This window comes from Pantherophis guttatus, chromosome 1 (genome assembly GCF_059756535.1).
Source record: "Pantherophis guttatus breed Tessera chromosome 1, ASM5975653v1, whole genome shotgun sequence".
NCBI classification, from domain to species: domain Eukaryota; kingdom Metazoa; phylum Chordata; class Lepidosauria; order Squamata; family Colubridae; genus Pantherophis; species Pantherophis guttatus.
In genome coordinates, this window is record NC_142063.1 from 210,417,537 (window position 1) to 210,440,540 (window position 23,004).

General features: G+C 36.3%; 1 protein-coding gene across 2 annotated transcripts in view; it reads left to right on the plus strand.

Moving 5' to 3' along the window:
• The window catches only part of NBAS (NBAS subunit of NRZ tethering complex), a 152,099-nt gene that overhangs the window by 104,342 nt on the left and 24,753 nt on the right, over positions 1–23,004 (plus strand). For both annotated transcript variants that reach the window (XM_034432128.3, XM_087882370.1), the window contains 7 exons: positions 4,244–4,354; positions 7,969–8,219; positions 10,375–10,709; positions 14,389–14,610; positions 15,818–16,020; positions 18,884–18,973; positions 22,484–22,679. In XM_034432128.3, coding sequence (XP_034288019.2) covers positions 4,244–4,354; positions 7,969–8,219; positions 10,375–10,709; positions 14,389–14,610; positions 15,818–16,020; positions 18,884–18,973; positions 22,484–22,679 — 1,408 coding nt within the window. The remainder of the gene's footprint in view (positions 1–4,243; positions 4,355–7,968; positions 8,220–10,374; positions 10,710–14,388; positions 14,611–15,817; positions 16,021–18,883; positions 18,974–22,483; positions 22,680–23,004) is intronic.

Sequence of the window (23,004 nt, forward strand, 5' to 3'; positions counted from 1 at the left end):
TACTTTGTATATCTTTCAACCTGTCATATGTAAAATGCAGAGCAGAATCTATATTTTCAACTGCACTTAGTCAAGAGATATTTGTATTATTATTACTTATTTATTATTTCAATTTATATAGCTACCATCACAAATCCATGACTCTGGGTGGCTCAGAGCAATTTAAGTTATGTGGAAAAAAAAATACAGTAATACGTATAAAACAGTATAAAAAGCCATGCAACAACCCAGACATTAGCCAAGGTATACCAAGAACTGCTAACAACAAGCAGAAAAGCAATTGTACAAACTTCGTTGCGTAGCAATAGCACTTAAGCTTATATACCGCTTCACAGTGCTTTACAGCCCCCTCTAAGCGCTTTTCAGACTCAGCATATTGCCCCCCAACAATCTGGGTCCTCATTTTACTGACTTTGGAAGGATGGAAGGCTGAGTCAACTCTGAGCCAGTGCAGATCGAACACCCAGCAGTGAGCGGAATACTGCAATACTGCATTCTAACCATTGCACCACCACGGCACATTCCTGGTTCCCCAAAGCCGCTGGCAAAACCAAGTCTTTAAGATCTTACAAAAAGCCAGTAGGATCAAGGTCAATTTGATCTTCAGAGATACGACATTCTAAAGGGTGAGTTCCATAACAAAAAAGGCTCTCTTTCTAGCGCCTGCCTGATGGCATCCCCTAATAGCCAACACCTAGAGAATGCTTCTTGCAATAATAATAGTAATATACTATTATTGCAGATTTGTTTATTTTCATTAAAAAAAACTGTTGGATTATCTAGTGATGTTTTAAAAGGTGTAATAAAAACATGTGATTGTTAATGCAATGCACATCACATTTTACAAAGGAGAGGACTCCTGTCTAAAAATATAAGCAGCAGAAAAGGTGCAATGTATTGGTAATTTTTTCCTATTTATTTCTTTTATTTATGGTTGAATGCTGTTACTTAATTTATGTTGAGGATCAGGAGGAGGTTACTTACATTAGAAAAAGGTTCATTGTACTTCAGTTTGCTGTATTATTAAACCCTGAACGTGAACAGTAACTCTGCAATTCTGTGAATGCTTAATGTATCATCTCTAAGCATGCACCATGCAGATCACTATCTACAGCATAACCATCAGTGACATCATGGTTCCTTATTTTCACATATATTTTGCTTTTCATAGTATCACTGTCACAGGTTAAAGTAGATTAAAACACAAAACCACACGTGGTAGCTGCTTCTATCATTGCTTTAACTGCCAAACCATATGTTAGGAAGACATCTCTTCTTTTGCAGAAGAAGAGATTAGACCATATTTCTTAGGATGTCTTATTGTGTGGATCTGGAATATATGTGTATATATATACTTGACACATAATGGAGGTAGTTGTTGAAATACGACCACTCGTTCAGCGATTGTTCAGAATTATAACAGCACCGAATGAAGGGGACTTATGACCTGACTGTGAAGTTGTGGCTGCTGCAGCATCCCTGCGATCATGTAATTGTGGTCCAGGTATTAGGTGCCCAGCTTGTGATTATGATGTCACATGATCACCATTTGCAACTTTTCCTGCTGGGTTCCCATAAGCAAAGTCAATGGGGAAGCCAGAAGGGAAGATTTGAAGTTGTTCACATAAATCATTCCCACTATTTTTTTCCCAAGGAACCCCACTATGGAATAAGAGATTACAGGAATGTCATACTCCATAGCACCTTCATGCCTGCCAATCTATCCATGCTCCATAGCACCTTATCTTGATCCTTGCCAACCTGCCTGTGTTCAGAAGTGGCCGCCGACAACCCCTGTTGGCTTGTCCATGATCAAAAGTGCCTGCCCCAACTCAGAGGTTCCCACCTGTGGCCCCTGCCAACCTGCCTATGGCCAGAAGCACCTGCCTGTAGTATCCTCCCACAGAACCATGGCACTTGTGTACTTGTGTACTTGTTTGGGGCTATTGCTTCTTCCTGCTTAATGACCCACACCGTCCTGAGGTTATGATATCAGCCTGGACTGTTGGGATTGTTGTTGTTAAACAATACAGATATGTGATATTGCATTTCATACCTGCATTGCTTAGTGATGGAAATTTTGGCCCCAATTGCCATTGCAACCCAAGCACTATCTGTATATATGGAGAGATAAAGAAATGCAGCTGCTTTGACTGAATCTTTGCCTGATGTTTCTGAGACTTGATAATAAAAGCTCCTTGAGTATGAACCTTACAAAATTATTTATCTTATTTGTCTCAAAGTACGGTATCAAGAGCATATCAAGGAACCTTCACATTGCCTTCCAAGGAACGTAGATTGGTACTTCTGATCCATACTTATAGATCAGTGGTCGGTTCCTCCTGGTTCGGCCCGGTTCTCCCGAGCTGGTAGCTGTGATGATATGACATCACCGAACCGGTTCTGCCCCACCCGCCCACCCCCCATGTTATTCTTAACTTTTATTTGGTCCCACCCCCAATCTATTGCTGCCTCCTGAGTCCCAGCTGATGGCTAGAGGGAAAAAAACTGTTTAAACTCTTGCCGCGGGGCTTCAAAGGGCCGCCCTACAGCTGATCAGTGTTAAAAGAAAACAAATGAGTAGACCAGTGCCTGCAAAAATACATGAGTAGATCAGTGCCTGCAAAAATACATGAGTAGACCAGTGCCTGCCAAAATACATGAGTAGATCAGTACCTGCAAAAATAAATGGGTAGATTGGTACAGCTCTGCAAACAGTTAAAAGCCTGGTAGACCAGTACCTCTGCTAAATCCTAAATAATTGTCACATGACCATCAAGCCACGCCCACAAAATAAGCCATGCCCACAGAACCGGTAGTAAAAAAATTTAGAATCCACCCCTGTTATAGAACTTGTGAGAATGTAAATTCCCCATTCATAAAAGGCCTTCCTTGGTTTCAGCTTTCATTAGCAAAATATACAGCTCTTGGACCCAATAGTAATTCCCCAAATGCTTTGCTATAAGTTATATATGCTTCTGTATGATTTTCAACTTTACGCAGTTAGGTTGGCTTTTCAGAGACTTGGTCAAACTTTATATTTTTTTATATTCTTCGGGGGTTTTTTCTGTCAACATCAAAAACAAGATTTATAAGGATGTGAATAGAAAATACTGGTTTCTACCCAGGAGAGTGGGGGTTAGTTAATCCCTACTAGTAATGCATACTGCAGCTTGAGAAGTTTTATATCTAATGATTGCCTTTTTGCTCGACTTCAAATACATAAATAATGGTTCTGGGACCCAAACTGTAGCCTCTGTTGATTCCACATTAATAAAGAAATTACTGAAATGTGAATAATACCTTCATCCTTTTTGTTGTTGTTGTTGAAAACCAGACTTTAGAGACTAGTCCTTTTCACTCAAGTTGTATGTTTTATAATATTTTTAGGGAAAAATAAAAAGGGATGAAAGTTTAGTTTCTGAAGAATTTTATTGCAGCAGCATGTTCCAACCTTACCAGGCCATAGAACCTGTTACTTAATGAAAAAAAAAATCCTGAAACCTCTGAACAAGAGGCAAAGCTCTAGCAGTGGAAAATAGGCTGTGTTCAAGTTAACTGGGGGAGGGGGGGCTTTAGACTGTCAGGGAATTTAGGGTCCATTGAAATACCCTGGCTTAGAGGAATAGATCCTATAGATCCATGATGGTAAACCTATGGCACATGTGCGGGAAGTGGCACACAGAGCCATCTCTCTGGGCACACAAGCTGTCACCCGTTGCTCTTCTGGGTTCCGGCGCACTGGCCAGCTGGTCTTCACATGCATGGGAGTGCCGGAAACCGGAAGAGCAGCCGCCCAATATGCATGTGCGCCGGGGTGGTATTCGCTTACCTTCGCTACCAGTTCGCAAATGTGAGCATGTGCATGCACAAGGCCTTCCATGCATGCGCAGAGTGTCAAAAACATGAATAAATGGGACGTGATTACATCCGGGCGGGTGGACAGAGTCACCCGCAGCTGTTGCTACCAGTTTGCCCGAACCGGATAGAACCGGCTGAATACCACCACTGATGTCCGTGCCGGAAACCAGAAGATCATTTTCCCGGGGCACACATACACTCCGGGTGGCTGCTCTTCCGGTTTCCAGCACGCGCCCATTTCAGCACTCGGTGCCGAAAAGGTTCACCAACACTACTATAGATCCTGTTCTGTTTTGTAGTTAAGCATTTTTCCAACTGATTTTTTACTTAATAGCTATTAAACCTTTTTTTCACATGTGCGTTATGACTTCTTATTAAACAGAACACTTGAAGAAAATGTGTACAGTATAGCTCTCTCCTTGGCTCAACGTTATAATGTCCCACTCTGGGAAGTTCATATGACACACTTGGAATTTCTCTTCAGCGACAGTGGGTAAGTACAGAATATCAGTCTGTTTCGTTTATTTTAAAGGCAAGTATCCAGAAAATGGAGCTCAAGTGAACATTCTCAACTTGATTAGCTGAGACAGTATCTATAGTTTTGTGCAGAAATACTCAACTCCTTTTGGGTTTTCTGAATGTATGCATGTTTGAGTTTCATGGGGCTCCTATCAAAGGAAGTCTGAATAAATAATATATGAATAAGACTTTCTCCATTTTTTTTCATAAACAGAATAACCCAACATGAAATTTCAGTGTGCTAGGGCCACTTGTATGAATATTTTATTAAGCATTTAAGGCTAATTTGTCCTATATAAATTTCACAAATGTTGTTTGGTCTCATCGCAGTACGTTCTTATTACAGTTTAAGAGACACAGCATAACCACATAACATAAATGTCTGAAGACCTCCAATTTTTATTTAAAAATGTGTTTATCAGTCAGAAGTTTCCAAACCCATTTTTAAAGCTCTGGGACTTTTTCATTCCACAGTTAGAAACTTGACAAAATAACTCAAGAGCAGAGTATAAAATTACTCAGAAAATCACAAAACTTCAAAATAACATCCAGTGATCTATAGGCCTCTCTTCCCTGAGTACATCTTCAGAAAAGTGTGGTAAAAGTGAGATTGATAGGAGAATTACAAGACAGAACATAGAAAACTAAGCAGAAGATTGATGCTGACATTAAGTTTGCCAAAAAATAAAACAAAAAACCCCATGTAGCTGAACACCCAGACCTCTCTGGACAAAAACTTGGAAATTTTCAAGCTGCATTGATGTTATTAGATCTATTTTGGGGTTATTGGAGCCAAACACCACTTTCTACTATAACAGCCTCATACTCATATGGATGTGTCATGATTTGGGGATGTTTATTGCCTCAGGACCTGGATGCCTTGCCATCACTTAAAAAAGTAAGAATGCTGCTTTGTATTATAGAACTCTATGAGAGAATATCAAACCATCTACCCTTCATCTGCAACCATAGCACAAGTGGGTCATGAAGCAAGGCAGCAATTCAAAATATACAAGTACATCTGCAAGAAATGGAGACCAATAGATGAATTGCTTATTGAATAGTCAAGGCAACCATTTGTTAATACATAATGCATAGTATATGCATTTTTTTCTTATTGTTTAATACAGGTAGTCCTGAATTTACAACCATAACTCAGCCTAGAATTAAGGTTGTAAGTTGTGCCAATTGATATGCGGTTCACCATGTAACCAATTTTACAACTTTTTTCCTCTGGTCATGAAGGGAACCCATTTTACTCAATGGGTGTTTTTTCCCAGAAATGGAAGTAAACACTGGTTTCCAGCAAAAAATCTTCATAAATTGAGGTTAAAATGGCTGTGAAGTGCTGCAAATAGCCATAACTGTGGGCTGGTTAGCAAGTGCCCAAAATGCAATCTGGGGCGGGGGAGTTATATAAGCTATGTAAATTGAGGGGGGGGGGGCATCATCAGAACTTTGAAACCAAGTCACAAGGGGTCATGGAGTGTTATGTGGTAAGTGCTTGCTTATCTGCTTGAATTGTATACTAGCTTTATTATTAATATTACGATGTGAAAGTGCCTTTTAAGTGATTTTATAAAAATGAAATGATAAAAATTAAACATCAAACATCAGATACACAACCTGGTGCCTTCCATATGTTGTTAGAGTGCAGCTTCCCTATCAGAAATTACCACCCTAATGACAAAGCCTGGTGACACCTATGGTCTAAAACCTGTAGAGAACAGAAGTTTGCTTAACCTCTTCTTGGGTTTTCTGATATTTCTTTCTGGCACATCATTCAGAACCTTTCTTCCTTCTCTTGAAACTATTTGTTCTTTTGTTATAAAAAATTACACTTGGAAATTTAGTGGAAAAAGAAATAGATTATGACATAGTTTTCATATCACACCTAGTTGCAACGTGCCTCGGTTAAGAATTTATCAATTTAGGCATATAGCTTGTAAAATTGCCTTAGTGTGAGATGACAATGAGCCATTTTGAGTTGCATATGGGAAAAAAATGGCAGGATAAAAATATTTGTAATAATTGTTGGCAAACTGTAGATTAGTAGGTATGAATCAGTCTGTGTTTGTCCATCCTTGCCTCATTTGTCATTCCACTGATATATAAGTTACCTTTGCAATGACACAAAGTAGAAAGCTACAGGCAGATTGGCTGAGTGCTTAATTTTCAGTATCTTTAGAAAATCATTAGTTAATACATAGGTCCTACTGCTCTTGCATATAATTCTAAGAGAAATTTAGCTACAGCAACATGTACATGTTGCTAAGCAACCACCCAGTGATTGTTGAATGTTGAACAAATTTTATATCAACAAGAAAGCCATCTAATAACATGGACCTAGGATAAATACTTAACTGATTCACCTTTGAACAGAGGGCTATGAGACAAGGAAGCCTAGTGAGTGGAAACAGATGGTACCTCTTAGAAGTACAAATAGAAGCCTAAATCAAGTAGGGGTAGAAGCAAAAGGAAACTAGTCCCATACTGTTTATACTGAATATTCAGTGTACCATTATACTGAATCAAAATCATGTGAAGTACTAGTACCGCTTTACAAAACCTTCGTAAGACCACACCTGGAATTCTGCATCCAGTTTTAGTCACCACATTATAAAAAAGATGTTGAGACTTTGGAAAAAGTGCAGAGAAGAGCAATAAAGATGATTAGGGGACTGGAGACTAAAATATATGAAAAACGGTCGCAGGAATTGGGTATGGCTAATCTAGAGAAAAGAAGGACTAAGGGTGATATGATAGCAGTTCTTCAATATATTTGAAGAACTGCCACAAAGAAGAGGGGGTCAACTTATTTTCCAAAGCATCTGAAGGCAAGACAAGAAACAACAGGTGGAAATTAATCCAACCTAGAACTAAGGAGAAATTTCTGACAGTGAGAACAATCAACCAGTGGAACAGCTTTTCCTTCAGAAGTTGTGGGTGCTCCATCGCTGGAGGCTTTTAAGAAGATACATGACAGCTACCTATCTGAAATGATATAGGATCTCACGCTTGAGCAGGGTTTTGGACTAGAAGAAGACCTCCAATGTCCCTTCTGATATTCTATTTCTATTCTATTCTATTCTAAACATTAAACTGCAGCTTTATTAGAAAAGCTCACAATTTTGATTCACTTGGACGAAATCCTCACCAAAGCAAGAAATTATACTTAGGATTTTTTTTTTCTTTTTTCTATTGCTTGAAATCAAAATTAACTTTAATAAATGTTGTCCTGCAACATTTTCATTGTTTCTTTTTATTTTTTTCTTGCTATGTAGCACTGTTCTAAATTGCAAATAAAATCTTATAATTATTACATTATTAGAGCATCATGTTTAAATACTTGGGTTTTTTTTTTAATTATGTCCTTGCTGAGTTTTTAGAACTGTGGATAGTTGTGCTTATGAGCTAGACAATTGGTTTGCAGATGATATCTTAGGATTTAATGCAAAAAAACTCTTTTTGAAAAAAATGTTCATACTTAATATTGATAACATCATCCAGTATTTAGCAAAAAATAAATTGATAAATCGATGAAATGGGTGATTTCATTTATTACATTTTCCTTTGCTTTCCATGCAGTTTGTCCACAGCTGCAATTGAAGACCGGGCAAAAAGTCTTGGCCTATTTGAGACTCTGAAAACTGTTCCAAAAGCCTTTCATGAGCATATGACCAAATATGTATATCCTATCATTGAAGGAAAGGATCACCAGCGCTTACTCTACTATTTCACACTTCTTGAGAACTGTGTTTGCTCTGAATTTGTGAAAGATACCATCAAACTTGAAACTCACATACGACTACTGAAAAAATTCAAGGCAGTTGCACCAGGTACAAGCTGTTAATGTTCATAACTACTTAACAAAGCTGGATGTCTTTAAAGATTAGGCTGCAGTTCAGCACTTGTTTGATGAATTTAATCTTTTGTGTAGTTGCTTGTTTCTGCCTGAGGTTGGTTTGTGAGTATCTAAGAAAGAAAGCTGCATATGGAGATCAATTAATTTGGTAATTAATATACATTACTTTAAAGACTGGCATTGATACTTACTAATTGATATAAAGGTATGTTCTTGTCATGGCCTTGTGCTTTAGAGTGATGGCTTCTTACAGGTGAGCACAGACACCGATGTTCATTCTCAGACAGATGGAGGGAGGGAGGGACAGACAGACAGACAGAGCCATGATTGACCACTTTGATAGAACAGATAAAGAAGGAAAATGGGAAATGCACAAGATTGTTGTGTAATTTTTTTTTAACAATCTAATATTCCTATAGGGGAACATTGGCTTAAATTCATGGTAATGGTACATATGTTGACTTCATTCATATTATACAGTATATGAGTTAAGATGATATTCTGGAGGGGATGCCTATATTTTACATTGGGGTAGCAACAACTGCCTCAGTTTGAGCATTTGACTGATATCCCAAGACTTTAATGCCTACCACCATTTCTCAAATAATGGATTTGGAGACCTTGTGACATTTTTGTCATTTTTTATTCTTATTTTTTTTTTAAAAAAAAAAAGAGTAGTTCCAGAGCAATGGAGTTATCATGTGCATCATGGCCCTGCAGATGTTATTTGGCTTTACACAATAGTCTTTTTTATTTTAGTTTAGTTGCCAATACAAAGAAAGGGCTGGGAGCTGCTGCTTTAAAACAGGGTTGGAAAATCGGCATTCCCTGGGTTATTCCACCCTATTAGGCTGACCTGACCAAGATTGTGGAGAGCAAAGTCCCCTTCTATTTTTTGACCTGTGCCTTGGCACTACCTTTCAGATACAAATGGTAAGGCAACAGAATAGATCCACTTTTTCTGACCTGCTTCTTTCCCCATTGCAGATGGATTGCATGATTCACTTCACCTACACTATTCTTTTTTCTTAGCTGAGAAAAGATCAGGCCAGAAGACTATCAACCAGAGAAGACATAATCAAATCTTGATTCTTTCTAGCTTGCCCAATGCCTATCTTTCCCATTGGAGAAAATAAATAATGAAATATTTTCTTTGTGAAAAGAGTTTAGAAAATCATGGCTGCTGACATCATCCTGAGCCTCGGTGGTGCAGTGGTTAGAGTGCAGTACTGTAGGCTACTTCTGCTGACTGCTGGCTGCCTGCAATTTGGCAGTTCAAATCCCACCAGGCTCGAGGTTGATTCAGACTTCCATCCTCCTTCCATCCTTCCGAGGTGGTTAAAATGAGGACCCAGATTGTTGGGGGCAATATGTTGACTCTGTAAACCACTTAGAGAGGACTGTAAAGCGATATATAAGTCTATTGCTATCCCTGGAAAAATGGGTGACACTAGGAGTGGTGCACAATTGAGGTCATGAAGTGGTTGTAATGAAGTTTTGGCTCCGTTCCCATGCCTGCTCCAAGTTCTAGTCAAAATTTACAAAAATATACTGAAGCTATGATCATTTTTATTCAGGATTCTACCATGGGATTTATTTCTAAATAAACATGTATAGGACTATGCCATTTAAGAGAGAATAATTAGAACAGAATTCACCCACATCTATACCATTGATAAACTCATCCATCCAGAGGTGTTTTAAACACAAACTTTAGTACACATGAAAATGCTTTTTAGTGCCCTTTGAACATACTGGTGGCTGGTGAGAATGTCATCATGTGTAATTTTGATCAAGGAGTGGTAGGAAGAGTGGCAAATTTATATCACTTTATCCTGCTGTAACAACTTTAAAACTCATGAAGTGGGAGGTTAAATGAGTCTCCTCTTTGAGGCTTTGATATGCCTCCCTCCTTCGCTCTGCCTACTTGTTTCTCTGTTAAAACCTTGCATAATATAATAACATAATATTCCATTCCCTCAATTGGAGAAAAGTATTTACTGTAATACGATGAAAATTACACACTGGTAATAGGATCCCAACACCCATAAATCGTGCTTTGCATTTTATTTCAATTTCTACATAGTTAATCCATAAGGACTGCTGCTCATATTTTTTTCTGCTAACAGGCCTTAATTATAAAAAACTAACAGAAGAAAATGCAGATCCTCTGGAAGCTTTGGTTCCTATCCTCACAAGTCAAAATATTCTCCCGATTTCCAAGCTTGCTCCTAAAATCCCAGGAAAAGATGGAAAGTTGCTTTCTCCTAGCTCTGTCTATGCTGCCTGGATTAAAAAAGCATTCTGGAACGGGGATTCCCATCTGATTAAAAGGATTCCAGAAACCCCACCAGAATGGCTTCATTCTTATGACATTTGTGCCAAATACTTTGATAGACTTTACCCAGGAGATATTATCAATTGTCTGGATGAAATTACTTTTTCTTCAAAGGCTGTCACCAAAGTAAGTATTATTTTATAACAGCATTATGTGTATGACCTCCTTTATTAGTGTAAAAAGTATCAGACACAGACAAAAATTGGGGTTTCTAAATAGTTGGGCAAAGCACAGAGGAAAATATATGGAAAGTACCAAAGCAAACTATCATTAAAAAAAAATCAGCATTTGAATGTTATCAGGAAGAGGCTCCAATAATGGAAGCTATTGGATCTATCCAAGTTGGCGAAAAATAAGCTTCTTATTTTCAAGAAATTCTGATTCCCAGGGAGTTTTTCCAAGCAAGTTCGCACTGCTCTCCTCTCTCCTTGCTCATTGGATCTCTGCATTATGATAATGGTCCTCGTCTGGTGGGTGGCCAAATCCCTGTGTGAGAGTCAGAATTTCTCAATGGTTCTTCCATGTATTTCTTTCTAATGTGGATCCCCAAAAGCAAGGCTGATCAGTGCTATATCTGACCCATTATCTTGCACCTATGGTTTAATTGCATCTGAGACAGCTCTGACAAACTCCCATCATTTAACCAATAGCCATGTTGCTTTTGGTTTATGGGAACTAGGATCCAATATATCTGAAGGATGTCTGGTTTAGGGGTCCTGCTCTAGAGAAAGTACAGGTAGTCCTCTACTTACGACCACACAACTGAGCCCAAAATTTCCATTGCTAAGTGAAACAGTTGTCAAGTTAAATTTGCCCCGTTTTATGACATTTCTTGCCACAGTTGTTAAGTGAATCACTGCAGCTCGTAAGTTAGTCACACAGTTATGGAGTGAATCTGGCTTCCCCATTGACTTTGCTTGTCAGAAAGTCGCAAAGGATGATTGCATGACCCCGGGACATTGCATCCATCCTAAATATGAGTCAGTTGCCAAGCATCTTGAGTTTTGATCACATGACCATGGGGATACTGCAATGGTTGTAAGTGTGAAAACAGTTGTAAGTCATTTTTTTTCACTGCCATTGTAACTTCGAATAATCACTAAATGAACTGTTGTAAGTCAAGGGCTACCGGTATAAAGTGCTAATGGAAAGAATAGATTGGGAATTAATCTGTTTCTACAATACTGAATTGTACTTTGTTTAGTTAGAATTTAAATTAACTAGTACTAGCTTTCTAATGAACAATATTATATTATTAAACTTCTTTAATTTCATATGGACCTTAGCGACAAGAAATGTATGCTCCTGGCAGCAACACATGCCAGATTGAGAGTAACAATAGTGTAGCTGTGCAAGAGAGCTTTATCTGATTTAGACAGTAGCAACCGGTTATCTTCATAGCATTTCTTTCTGTCCCTAAGTCACATGTTAACTTAGCAACTATTTTGCTTAACAATCTAGTCATTGGAAAGGAACTTTGTCACTAAACAAGGAGTGGGTGTATTTGGCACCAACAGCATTATGCAAAATCATACGATAGTGCTTGCAACTTAAAAAAACGTGTATCCCCTGTATTATATAATATAAATAGCTTATATTGGTATATTTATACAGCAAATCACATTTTGAAAAGATTATTCAAAAAGGGAATTAGTGAAAATCCATACATATGTACACTGAAAACAATTATTTCTTTGGGAAGAAAATAATCTATTTTTCCCTAAAAGAATTTGTTATTTCAGTGCAGAAATTAGAACACACTTTTAGAACATAAGTAAGGCAGATAAACAAATGTAGATAGAAGAAAGTGAACTATTAATCAGTATGTGGCGTAGTGAACAATTGAAAGTCTGGACTGCAATTCTATTGGACTTAAACGAATAGAGATTACTTGCAAACTATTTTCAGTCTGAGCTTTTGAAAAAGGATAGCATCTCAAAAATGCATTCAGCCATTATACAAAATCGTGATAAAAGATTTTGAAGATGATCTCTTCCTTTTTGTCTTGTCTGACAAGAACTCTCAATAAGGAAAGCTACCAATTTGGAATTAAACAAAACAGTAGGATAAGGTTCAGGAAAATGGCAGGGATTTCGGTCAGATTTGGTTAGCAAGGCTGGGATAGGCAATTTATGGCTTTGTGAGTGTTGAAATGGATAAATCAAGAGTATATCGCATACCTCCTACCAATGCAAAGATTTACATTTTTAGAATAATTTGGAAGAAAGGGTCACACTGGGTCCCTTAAATTTTGGCACCTTTAGTTTAAAAGCTAGCCCTGAGTCTCACGGGTTGTGTTAGCTGTAAGTGCTTGGAGTTTTGGTTTTACAAAATCTGGAAGACTACAGAACCCTGATTATGGTTTAGCCCAAGATCTTAAGTCTGAGGTAGCATTTCAGGCAAGGATTATCACAGTTCAGGCTACTGCTTGATCAAATTACAAGATATCGGACCAGATAATACATCTGAAGGATTAAATAGCTCCTTTTTATAAAATTTAACTACTTTTCATCTTTATCAAATTCAATTAACCTATAGCTGAGTAGGTATGTTTTTATTAATTTAGTTTATGCTGTAACATTCGAAATAAATCAGACTACAAAATGTCTTCTGTTGGAGTTTTATTTGCTATGAAGTGTTAGACCTTAATTAGATATACAAATTTAAGATAATTACAAAAGATGTTTTTAGTGCAGTTTCTCATAGGGGCAATGCAAAATGCAATATATTTTTTCTAGATGAATTACGTTAGACAGATACTCTTAGATAATACGCTCCTCTCAGTTTTGGAGAGTCTCTAGTTTTCATTCTTTCAGAGAAAAAACAGGAAATGCAAATGTCAAGCAAGGAACATACATAAAGATGATTATCTATATACACTTCTCTACAATACTTGGAAATATTTTGTGTTTTAATTTTACAGTAAAAAATAAAGATTGATATTCACTATACAGTAAATATAATGAATAAATTTACACTTTACAGTAACCCATAATTTGTGTGAACAATTAATGGTTTTGTATGTTATGTGGATCCATCTAATTATAACCATAGCTAAACAAACCATGGCTTGCATAATACAAGAATTTAGATTGTTTACATTGAGAATTCTGAACTGTAAAAGTTTACCTGTGGATCAGTGAGGAAAAACTTTTCTGTTTTTTTAAAGTCATCTGGAAGAGTTCCTTGAGTGAGATGCAGTTCATTTTTGCCCCCCTGAGAAATTATTAATTGTCTGAGGTAGCGGAATCGGCAACCAAACATTGTAACATTATGCAAATCCCAATATGTAGGTGCTTGAAAACTCATTTGGAGAAAGAATGGGATTGCTCAGTTCTACTGCCTTTCTGTTTACGTCTTAATCCTTTAGAGCTCTTGACTCAAAATACTATTTTAAGTGGAATACTTCAACTGATAGCTTCAGAGGCATTTGTCAAACCTGTTGAAGAATGAAAATTTCCACAGGCTATTATAAGGAAGGAAGTAGTTTTGTCTCTGTGTGTTTTTTAATGTTTTTAAAAATTAGATACTGGAATCATTCAAGAGAAACATAGTCATGAAAAAAGAAATAGCATGGGATTAGACTTTGAAGGCAAAATCTCTTTTCAGAAACAATTTTTTTCTCTTGCTCATGTTCTGTTATATTTAACACATTCTGGTTCTTTACTAAAAAAAAAAAAAGGAAATATTTTAATCAATGCATATTATTCAGTTTCAGTATCCCCGATTCATGTGCATTCAAGCACCACTTGTACTATAAATGCTAGTGACAATATATGCTGAATTGAGCATTATCTTTTCTCAGCTGTCAGTTGAATCCCGGGTAGAGATGACAAAGAAAGCCATAAAGTCGATGAAACATTCAGCTGAAAAAGCTGGGAAAAGAGCTTCTGAGGGGGACCTCACAGAAGGTGCAGTTCACAGGCAAATCACTTACGAAGATGTTTTGAATTATCTGCAGCAGTCCCTTGCACATCTGGAAACCCTTAGTCATAGTTTTATTTCTTACCTGAAAACAAGTGACCAGGTAGGTGAAAAAGATTTAGCAGAGCCAAATCAAGATGATCATGTACAGTAGAAACTCTGTGTGCTACTTTTCTAAATATATTTTCCCATCCGCCTTCCTCTACATTTGTTTCACTCTGTAAAACATACCATAAAAGTAGCGAGATTTAATTTCACGCTGAAATAATTCAGGTGACAGAATCACAATTTTTCATTTCTTTTTGAAACTTAGAAAGGTACTCCTCACTATGGTAGTTGGGACCGGAATGTCGATCATTAAGTGATACTGTCATAAAGCTCAACATAATGTGACTTCATTGCTTACTGCCACTTCTGGCAGTCCCTGGTTACCATTTTTAAGTGAGGATCACATGGGCCATTAAGGAAGGATTGTAACACTCAGCTTTCTGCCGGCTCCCCTGTTGAATTTGCTTGTAGGAAGCCAGCAGGGAAGGTTGCACATTGCGATTATATGACTGCAGGACATTGCAATTGTTGGAAATCCAGGCTGGTTGCCAAGTTCCCAGATCATGATCATGTGTCCCTCAGGGTGCTGTGATAGATAGAACAAGAACCAACTGCAACTACCACTCATTCAGCTCTCTCATGTTTTAGTGGTCACTGAAAGAGTGATCATTAAAAGAGGATCACCTGTGAAGGCAAATATACATGTCCCAGGACAATGTTGCAAGGCCCATTCTAGGTGTGTGTGTGTGTGTTCATTCCAGTAGAGGGAAGTTCCTTGAAGATTGGCTCCAGCAGAATCTGAAAGCTCAGAAAAGTAAACCTCTGTTCCTGGTGACCAACCCAGATTGGATCTTGCAGGATCACCTGCATTTATCTTTATTAGCTGCCTGGTAGGAAGGACAATGTTATGATAGATTTGGACTCTGCAATAGTTTTGCTTGATGGTAATTTTTGTATTATTAATAAAATCATAAAAGTAAGGTGGAAAAGGAAGTTGTGGATTTTCTTTTACATACACAGTATATAATACCATAAATATTCCTAAAGTAACCATTATGAGATTAATTCCACAAATTCCTTTGTGCAATGGTGGGAATAATGATTTCTGTCATAAATTATTTGAATAAAGTTTGGAGCTTTTTGTTTTCATTGTTTCTGAAAAGCTTATTTCTAGGTTAGAAATGAAATCTCAATTTCAGAAATAAATATTGAGTTATTTGTGACTTAAACTTACTTAACACTTAAATGGTTTCCCCTTATAGAAAATTCTGCGAGATTATGGCTATCAATATGATATATCCCGGTCAGAAAAGAAAAGAATCCATGAACAAGTTATAACAATGTGCTTGGATGGACAACCTTTGAACATGATAAAAACATTACTGGATGTTGCTGTTGGAGATTTAGGACTTTCACCCAGGGATGTTGTTGAGACAGCTCTAATCAGAGTGATAGCTGCTTTGAGGCAAGTGAAATTATGCATTTCAGAACTTTTAAGAGTGCATTGTTAAATATAATTGAGATGGTATAATATTTTTTTTTAAAAAAGAAGACATATATAGAATAGTACCCTAGGTTCCTTGCTTTTGCTTTTGAAGAAAATCCATGTATGTAAGCAAATAGGCCCTTAATGCCAGGCTTTTACATACATCAGTTTCATGGGTTTGTTTCGAAGTTTTGTGCTCTATTTATTTCATTAAAATATCTTACACTGTGTGTCAACCAATGGGTCTTTACAAAAGTGCCCATTATTCTTTTTAAAAAGCACATTAAAAGAAAATGGTGGGAGTTGGTATCTAAGAAAAAGATCAACCATAGGATAAGCTGTGAGTTCCTCATAACAATTGTATTTGAGGATTAGTTTTAATGAAAAGTGATCTAAATTATCATACTGGTATTTTTGTAAGAACAAACTAACGCCATCTCTGTAGGTTCCTTGTGTGTCCTCATATTTTATGAAGTGGAATTTCTACACAATAGGCTTGTTTTATCTTTTTATAAAGGAATTTAATAACCTAATGTACAGCTTTAAGAAGATCTTTATCTTCTTAGTTTTTAGTTTCAAATATGTTAATATTTACTAGTGATGAGATTACATATTTAAACTAAGACAATAAATTTGAAAGTACCTCTGAAGAATGCCATGCAAGATAGTGAATTTTTGCTATATTTTGCCAACTGTGGTGTTGGTTTATTTAGAGCAAATCTAAAAGTGAAGTTGGCAGCAGATGTCAATTCCTTATACATTGACTGTATTTAGTGGAGCAGGATGCCCACAACCTAATGGCTAAGTAGATGGCTAAGTAGATGACAGTTGATAACACTTCTCATTTAAATTATTTGGATGTTTATGAATACTTATTAGAGAGGCAATTATTAGAGAGGCAATAGAAATGTCAGCACATATTCACTCTCTTACACAGCATTACCCACAAGTCATTTCATGAATAAATAGCAGCCATGAAAACTTGCACTTGATTAATAATATCAACTACTTATTAGTTATACTTTTTGCTATATTTTTCAGATTATAAATTGGCATTAGCTGTGGCATGTCCACACATATATCAACCATTTGATGGGCTTCTAACTATTTCACTGAATTTTAATATGATTTTTTTTTAATTTTTTAAAAAAAAATTATTTATTTTTATATGCCGCCCTTCTCCGGAGACTCAGGGCGGTTTACAATGCGTTAAGCAATAGTCTTCATACTTTTGTATATTTTATACAAAGTCATCTTATTGCCCCCACAAACCGGGTCCTCATTTTACCCACCTTAGAAAGGATGGAAGGCTGAGTCGACCTTGAACCTGGTGAGAATTGAACTCACAGTAATTGCAGGCAGCTGGATGTTAAATGCTGCCTTAGTAGGAGGCATTAGCCTCCTACGCCACTCAGGCTCAATGGCTTAACAGTCTAGATACTGTCTCACATAACACTTTTTAAGAGTGAATATTACTTTATTTTTAACAGTAAACAAGTCTTGCTTTTTTGTTTAATGATCTTTTCTATCTCAGATAGCTAAGCAATGTGAGAGCGGGAAATTAATCAGGCAGCATCTTTTAAAAGTGTAAGAGAAAATATTGGTACAGAAAATTTAAAAACTAACCTGCAACAGTAAAACGCTTAATATCTCACATGTTTCTAAAACAGTGATAAAAGTATATATAAGTTACTACACTCTAGTAAATGCAGAAGTAGAGCTTATGTAATACAAAGTAACAAATTAATTGGTGAAATTACGCATAGAATACTGAAGTCCACTCATGAAATATTGAACTATTAAGTGGACAGTAGTATTTAAATCTGTACATGTTAAACTCGGGTTAGGATGACCCTATCAATATCTTGCTTTGCAAAGGTCCTATTGTTGTGAATTTTTCCCTTTTTTCAAGAAGATAGTTAGTTATGCAATAGAAGCAGTTTAGAAACCTTGGTACAGCTTGTTTCTATGCTTGAAATGAGAAAATTATACTCTGATTCTGAATGTATTTTTTGCCACAAAAATTTCTAACAGAGTTGAGGCTTAGAATCTTGCGGAGATCTCAGTGTTATTACTGTTGTGGCTCTTGGGAGACAAGCCTTAATAACCCTTTAGATGCTTAATTATTAAGGATTTTGAACCAAGAAAGCAACTTCAGTATATATCAGATAGTTCTTTAACATGCTTTCATATTAGGGTCTTTATTGGTGTGGTTTGTTAATACTGATTAATGTGACAACTTTCCTGGCAAATGAAATAAAATACTTTTTATTATTAATCAGAGGGGATCTTGTGTCTTAATTTCTCTTTTTAAAAAACTACTCTGATAGTTATGAAAGCCAGTTATGAAAGTTGAACTCATAATAGCACTAAATCAGGACTTGTTTAAACAAGATTTGTTGGACAAGTTCAAATGGGTTCATTTCAGTGGTGGGTTGCTATTGGTTCGCCCCGGTTCAAGCAAATCGGTAGCAGCAGCAGCAGGAGGCTCCGCCCACCCACCCGGATGTCATCAAATACGATCTGTGCATGCGCAGAAGTGGTGCACGAGTGAAGCGAGCATGTGTGAACCGGTAGCAAAGGTAAGTAAAACCCACCCCTGGTTCATTCAGCTTACTAAGCCATAAATTGTTTGCAGATCCACAAATGGTTGGATTCACATATTACATTGAATCAAAACAAAGCAAACCAAATTAGGATAAACTCAGTCAGAGTATCTTTCATGTAATTTTTACTTAGTTTAGTGTTTGATAAGCAGTGCAGAATGTTACACATGTAGGACTTAAAGATTTCTGAAACATTAATTCCAAATAAGCATCTTTCTGTTTTACTCATTTGACAGTGAAGAGAGTGATCAGCATTCTTTTCAGAAAGATCATTTTCAGATATTGGAAGATATTGTCTCTGCTGTCCACACAAGTGCTGAAAATGGGTAAGAGTTTTGAGAGTATAATGTGAAAATTGATTACAGTTGCTAAATAAGAATATGCATCAAATTTGAATTAATTGTAAAAACCTGGATTAAATCTAACAGTTTAGAAATGATGCTGTGGATTCCATCCCACCCCCCTCAAACCAGAAATGAGTTGTGGCAGAGTAAACGCAACCAGTTTAAGAGCAGGACTGGCAACCCATGCCAAAAAATATTTTATTTTTGTTTTATTTTTTGTTTATTTTTTGTTCCTATTTTGTATGCTATATTCAACTATGTTTTTACTCATGCAGGTAGTCAGCAGATTTGAGATACTTTCTGGTTTTGTTGTCCATACTAATTTCCTATCAAATTTGAAATGCTTTCTTCACACATCCATATGTTTAATTTCAGATTCCTATTCTGTAACCTATTCAGAATCCTGCAGCTTTATAGCTTTTTCTCAGGAATCTGTCCTTTTCACAGTACATACGCCGTACTATCTTTTCTCATTTCTCTAACACTGTTTGGGATTTTTTTTTATCCTCCTCAAATATTTTTTTATTCTCTCTCTTTCCCTCTCTCTCTCTTGCTATCTTTTTTTCTTACGTAGCCCCACATGTTTTGATGGAATCAGATAGTTCCATACCCACCAGTGGAACTGTAGCCTTTAAACTTCCACTTTGTATGTTTGGCAGCAAACTTCCTGCATCTATCTATCTGCTATAACTTGTCAAGTTATTAGTTCCAAAAGAACTGCTACACTGTTTGTTGTGCATGCTATTATTTTCCCCAGGGAAAAGCCCAATGAACATAGTCACAAATCCATATAAAATTCTAGTAGGAAGATAAATTTTGAAATACCAATATTACTACAATAAGGTCTTAGACTTGTATTCCATGAAACATTATTTACCTTTGTACCCTTCAGATGTTGTAGGAACTAAATATAAATGGTTCCCTTCAGGAAGATATAGTTATCTGAAAAATGAGCTTGCCTAACTTTTGAAGCCAAGGCCTCAACTGCTTTCTTCTTAATTTATCAACTTTTTAATTTACATTCCAAATGTCACTTCCTCCAAAAACTCATTTCTAATTTAGCACCAGTTCTTTGAGAGATGGAATATAAAAAGAGTACATAGGCTAAATAAATTCTGAAGTTTTTATGAAATGATAACTTAAACTGTCAGCTTATATTATTTCAGCACTTTCAGACAGGTTGAATTGGTGTCTTCTAGCTGGTATTATGTTCTCATCTGTCTTGTTAGAATGACTACAGCAGTATTACTTCAAATATAAATCACATGCTACCTGCTGCTTCTTTTCGTTTGGAAAAAAAACAGTGTCAAGTTGAAATATTATCAGTGAATATAACAAGCATTATTTATACAAATAAAGATATATAGTCTTTTAGAGCTAGCAGAATGGGCGGTGGTTGCCTAAGACGGACAGTGGTGGTTTTCCTGATAACTTGAATATTGTAAGTCCTATAGCATCTTATTAAGATGGTTTGATTGTGTGTTTCATCAAACCACAGATTTGTCATTCAATATATAGTCTGTGTATTAGATCAAGAAAAGTTCGCCTGTCATGTTACAGCTTATGATACTTCTTATTTAATGAAATAACACAGGTTTTTTTTTACTTCAGTAGGTAGCAAATGCAACTATTATTAGTCTATTATTATCTAGTCAATTATTTCTAGGGAACTTCCTTTTCTAATTTGTTTCCTTGTGTGCTTTGAAAATTAACAGAAAGTGCTTTTTATCTTTAGTCTGTTGCAATATTGCTATTCATGTGACGTTTTGAAGGAACAGATCAGACTCAAATGGATTAACTCTAGCACGGGAATAAAAGCAGCTGTTTGGAGAAAATAGGAAAGGTTAAATTAAAGACAGCTCCACAGCCTTCCCTCTCAAAAAAAAAAAAATTGACAAGTACGATATTAAAAGACTATTCCTAAAGGATTTGTGGGTGAATAAAATGTATTAAAAAGAAGCAATGCCTCATGTTGTAGAAGAGTTATTGCTGAAGACAGGAGAGAGTAAACTATTTTCTGTTCAATATGGCTTGGTTCCAGGTTTGGGCAGGTAAAAGGCAACAGTATGAAGCATATCTAGGAGAACAGGTGGGAAAAGCATGCCACTTCAACAGCTTACACATTCTAGTATGGATTAAGTACTGCATTTCCATCTTATTTTCAGATAAAGATTGTGAACCAAAGAGGTTCATGCAAGAATTAAGTGCAGATTTACATTGTAAAGCTAAAAACCAAAAGTAGACTAGATGTTTGAGGGAAAGAGAGTGGGGCTTAATTTCTCCCAAATTCTTCTCCAAGTATATAGTTACTTTTGAGGAATCTGAGGAGCGGTAGAGATGCAACCTAAGTTTGACTGCAAAGTAGCAGTTGGCATTAGGCTTGTTGGAAATAAACATAAACCAACAAGTTGACTATTTTCTTGGGCTAAGATTCAGATTTCTCCCACAAATATACCTTGAATCACAGATTGGCAACAACATGATCTAAAACTTGTTTAGAAAGAAGCATTGCAAAACGAACTAAATCAAGAACATAACAAATGGGCGTCCTGGTAGAAAATGTCACAATTTAGCAGGAGCAACTTTCAAAGTTTTGCTTTCTGAATGAATAAATAATAATTTAAAGAAAGACAGACATGAGGGTTCTTGAGAAGGCTAAATGTTTATATAGATAATTTAATTACCATGGCTTTCTCCATTCTTTTATTCTAATTGTCTATTTTACTTCTTCAAAAATTCAATTTTGTTTTGGTTTCTGTTTTTGTCAATCAGCAAAAATTTGCAGATACCTCCTTTTTATATTCTGCTGCTTTTGGCATTTGACTATATAAATATTGTTGTTGGAAGAACTGAGCAGGCATTAAAGTTCAGATTTTCTTTAGTGACAAGAAACACATAGTCTCCATTGATTGGGTAGTCAGAATGCTACTTAATTTTCCTGACCAATAGTTAACATAGATTGTGTTTTATGAAAAATTGCCATAAGAAGCTGTTAAAATAATTTCCTTGGAAATGAATTTGTTTTAAAACACCCAAAACTGGCAAAACAAAAGTGTAAAGTAATGCACATTTCTGAAAGTATGTAACAATAGATCTGCTGAAAATGTTGAACAGGAAATCTTTGGTTGTTCCTGACAAATCAGTTGGATTCTGGGAAATACTTTGCTACTATTAGGATATTCTGCTTTCTCAACTTAAGTTTTCAACTAATTTATCAACGGATTATAAATAAATGTTAAGAATAATTTTTAAATAGGTATAAGGACGTCTGCTATCTGTTGATATTTTTTAGGTTAGCTACTTCAATGTTTAATTCCTGCATATTCTCACCCGCTGCTCACGCAGAACCATCCCCTCTCCTCCTCCCCCGCTGGTTTCCAAAGTTGGAAAGGTCACTGTCTTAATTCAAGAAGGACCTGAATGGAATTTGTTAATGGAATACGATTAGATGAAAACCAATAATAACAGATGTGTGTCTTGATTTGATTGTAGCGAGAATCTGGTGTCTTCAGATGACTTGTTGGCTTGGCTTAGGCCCTACTGTGGAGATGATTCTTTACCAGTGAAGCCTCGCATAAGAGTGCTACAGATTTTGGAGCAAGCTTTTCACCTAAGCGACGAGGATTGCAAGCTGCTTATACTATTTAGAACACAAGCTGTTCTCAAAGCCTATTGGCCCCAGACTCAGGTAGGTAATCTCATATGACAATGTTTCTTCTTTACAAATAAGCAAGTTATTTATAAAACAGTTGTTGCTGGATCTTCATTGATCATTTAGGCATACAGAGCACTTATGTTTCTTCTCAAATCTGTTAAATAGGAGCTTGTTTGTACTAATTTTTTTTCCTCTTAAACCAATAAATATCGGGGATGATTTTTCATGTTCTAATTCCTGTTCTATATTAATGGGTTTTAATAAAATTAAAATTAAATCTGTAAATTAAAAGATGTAGCTCTTGAGCATATAGCATGAAAATAAGTCAAAATTAGGTATACATTATTAAAACTGCAAA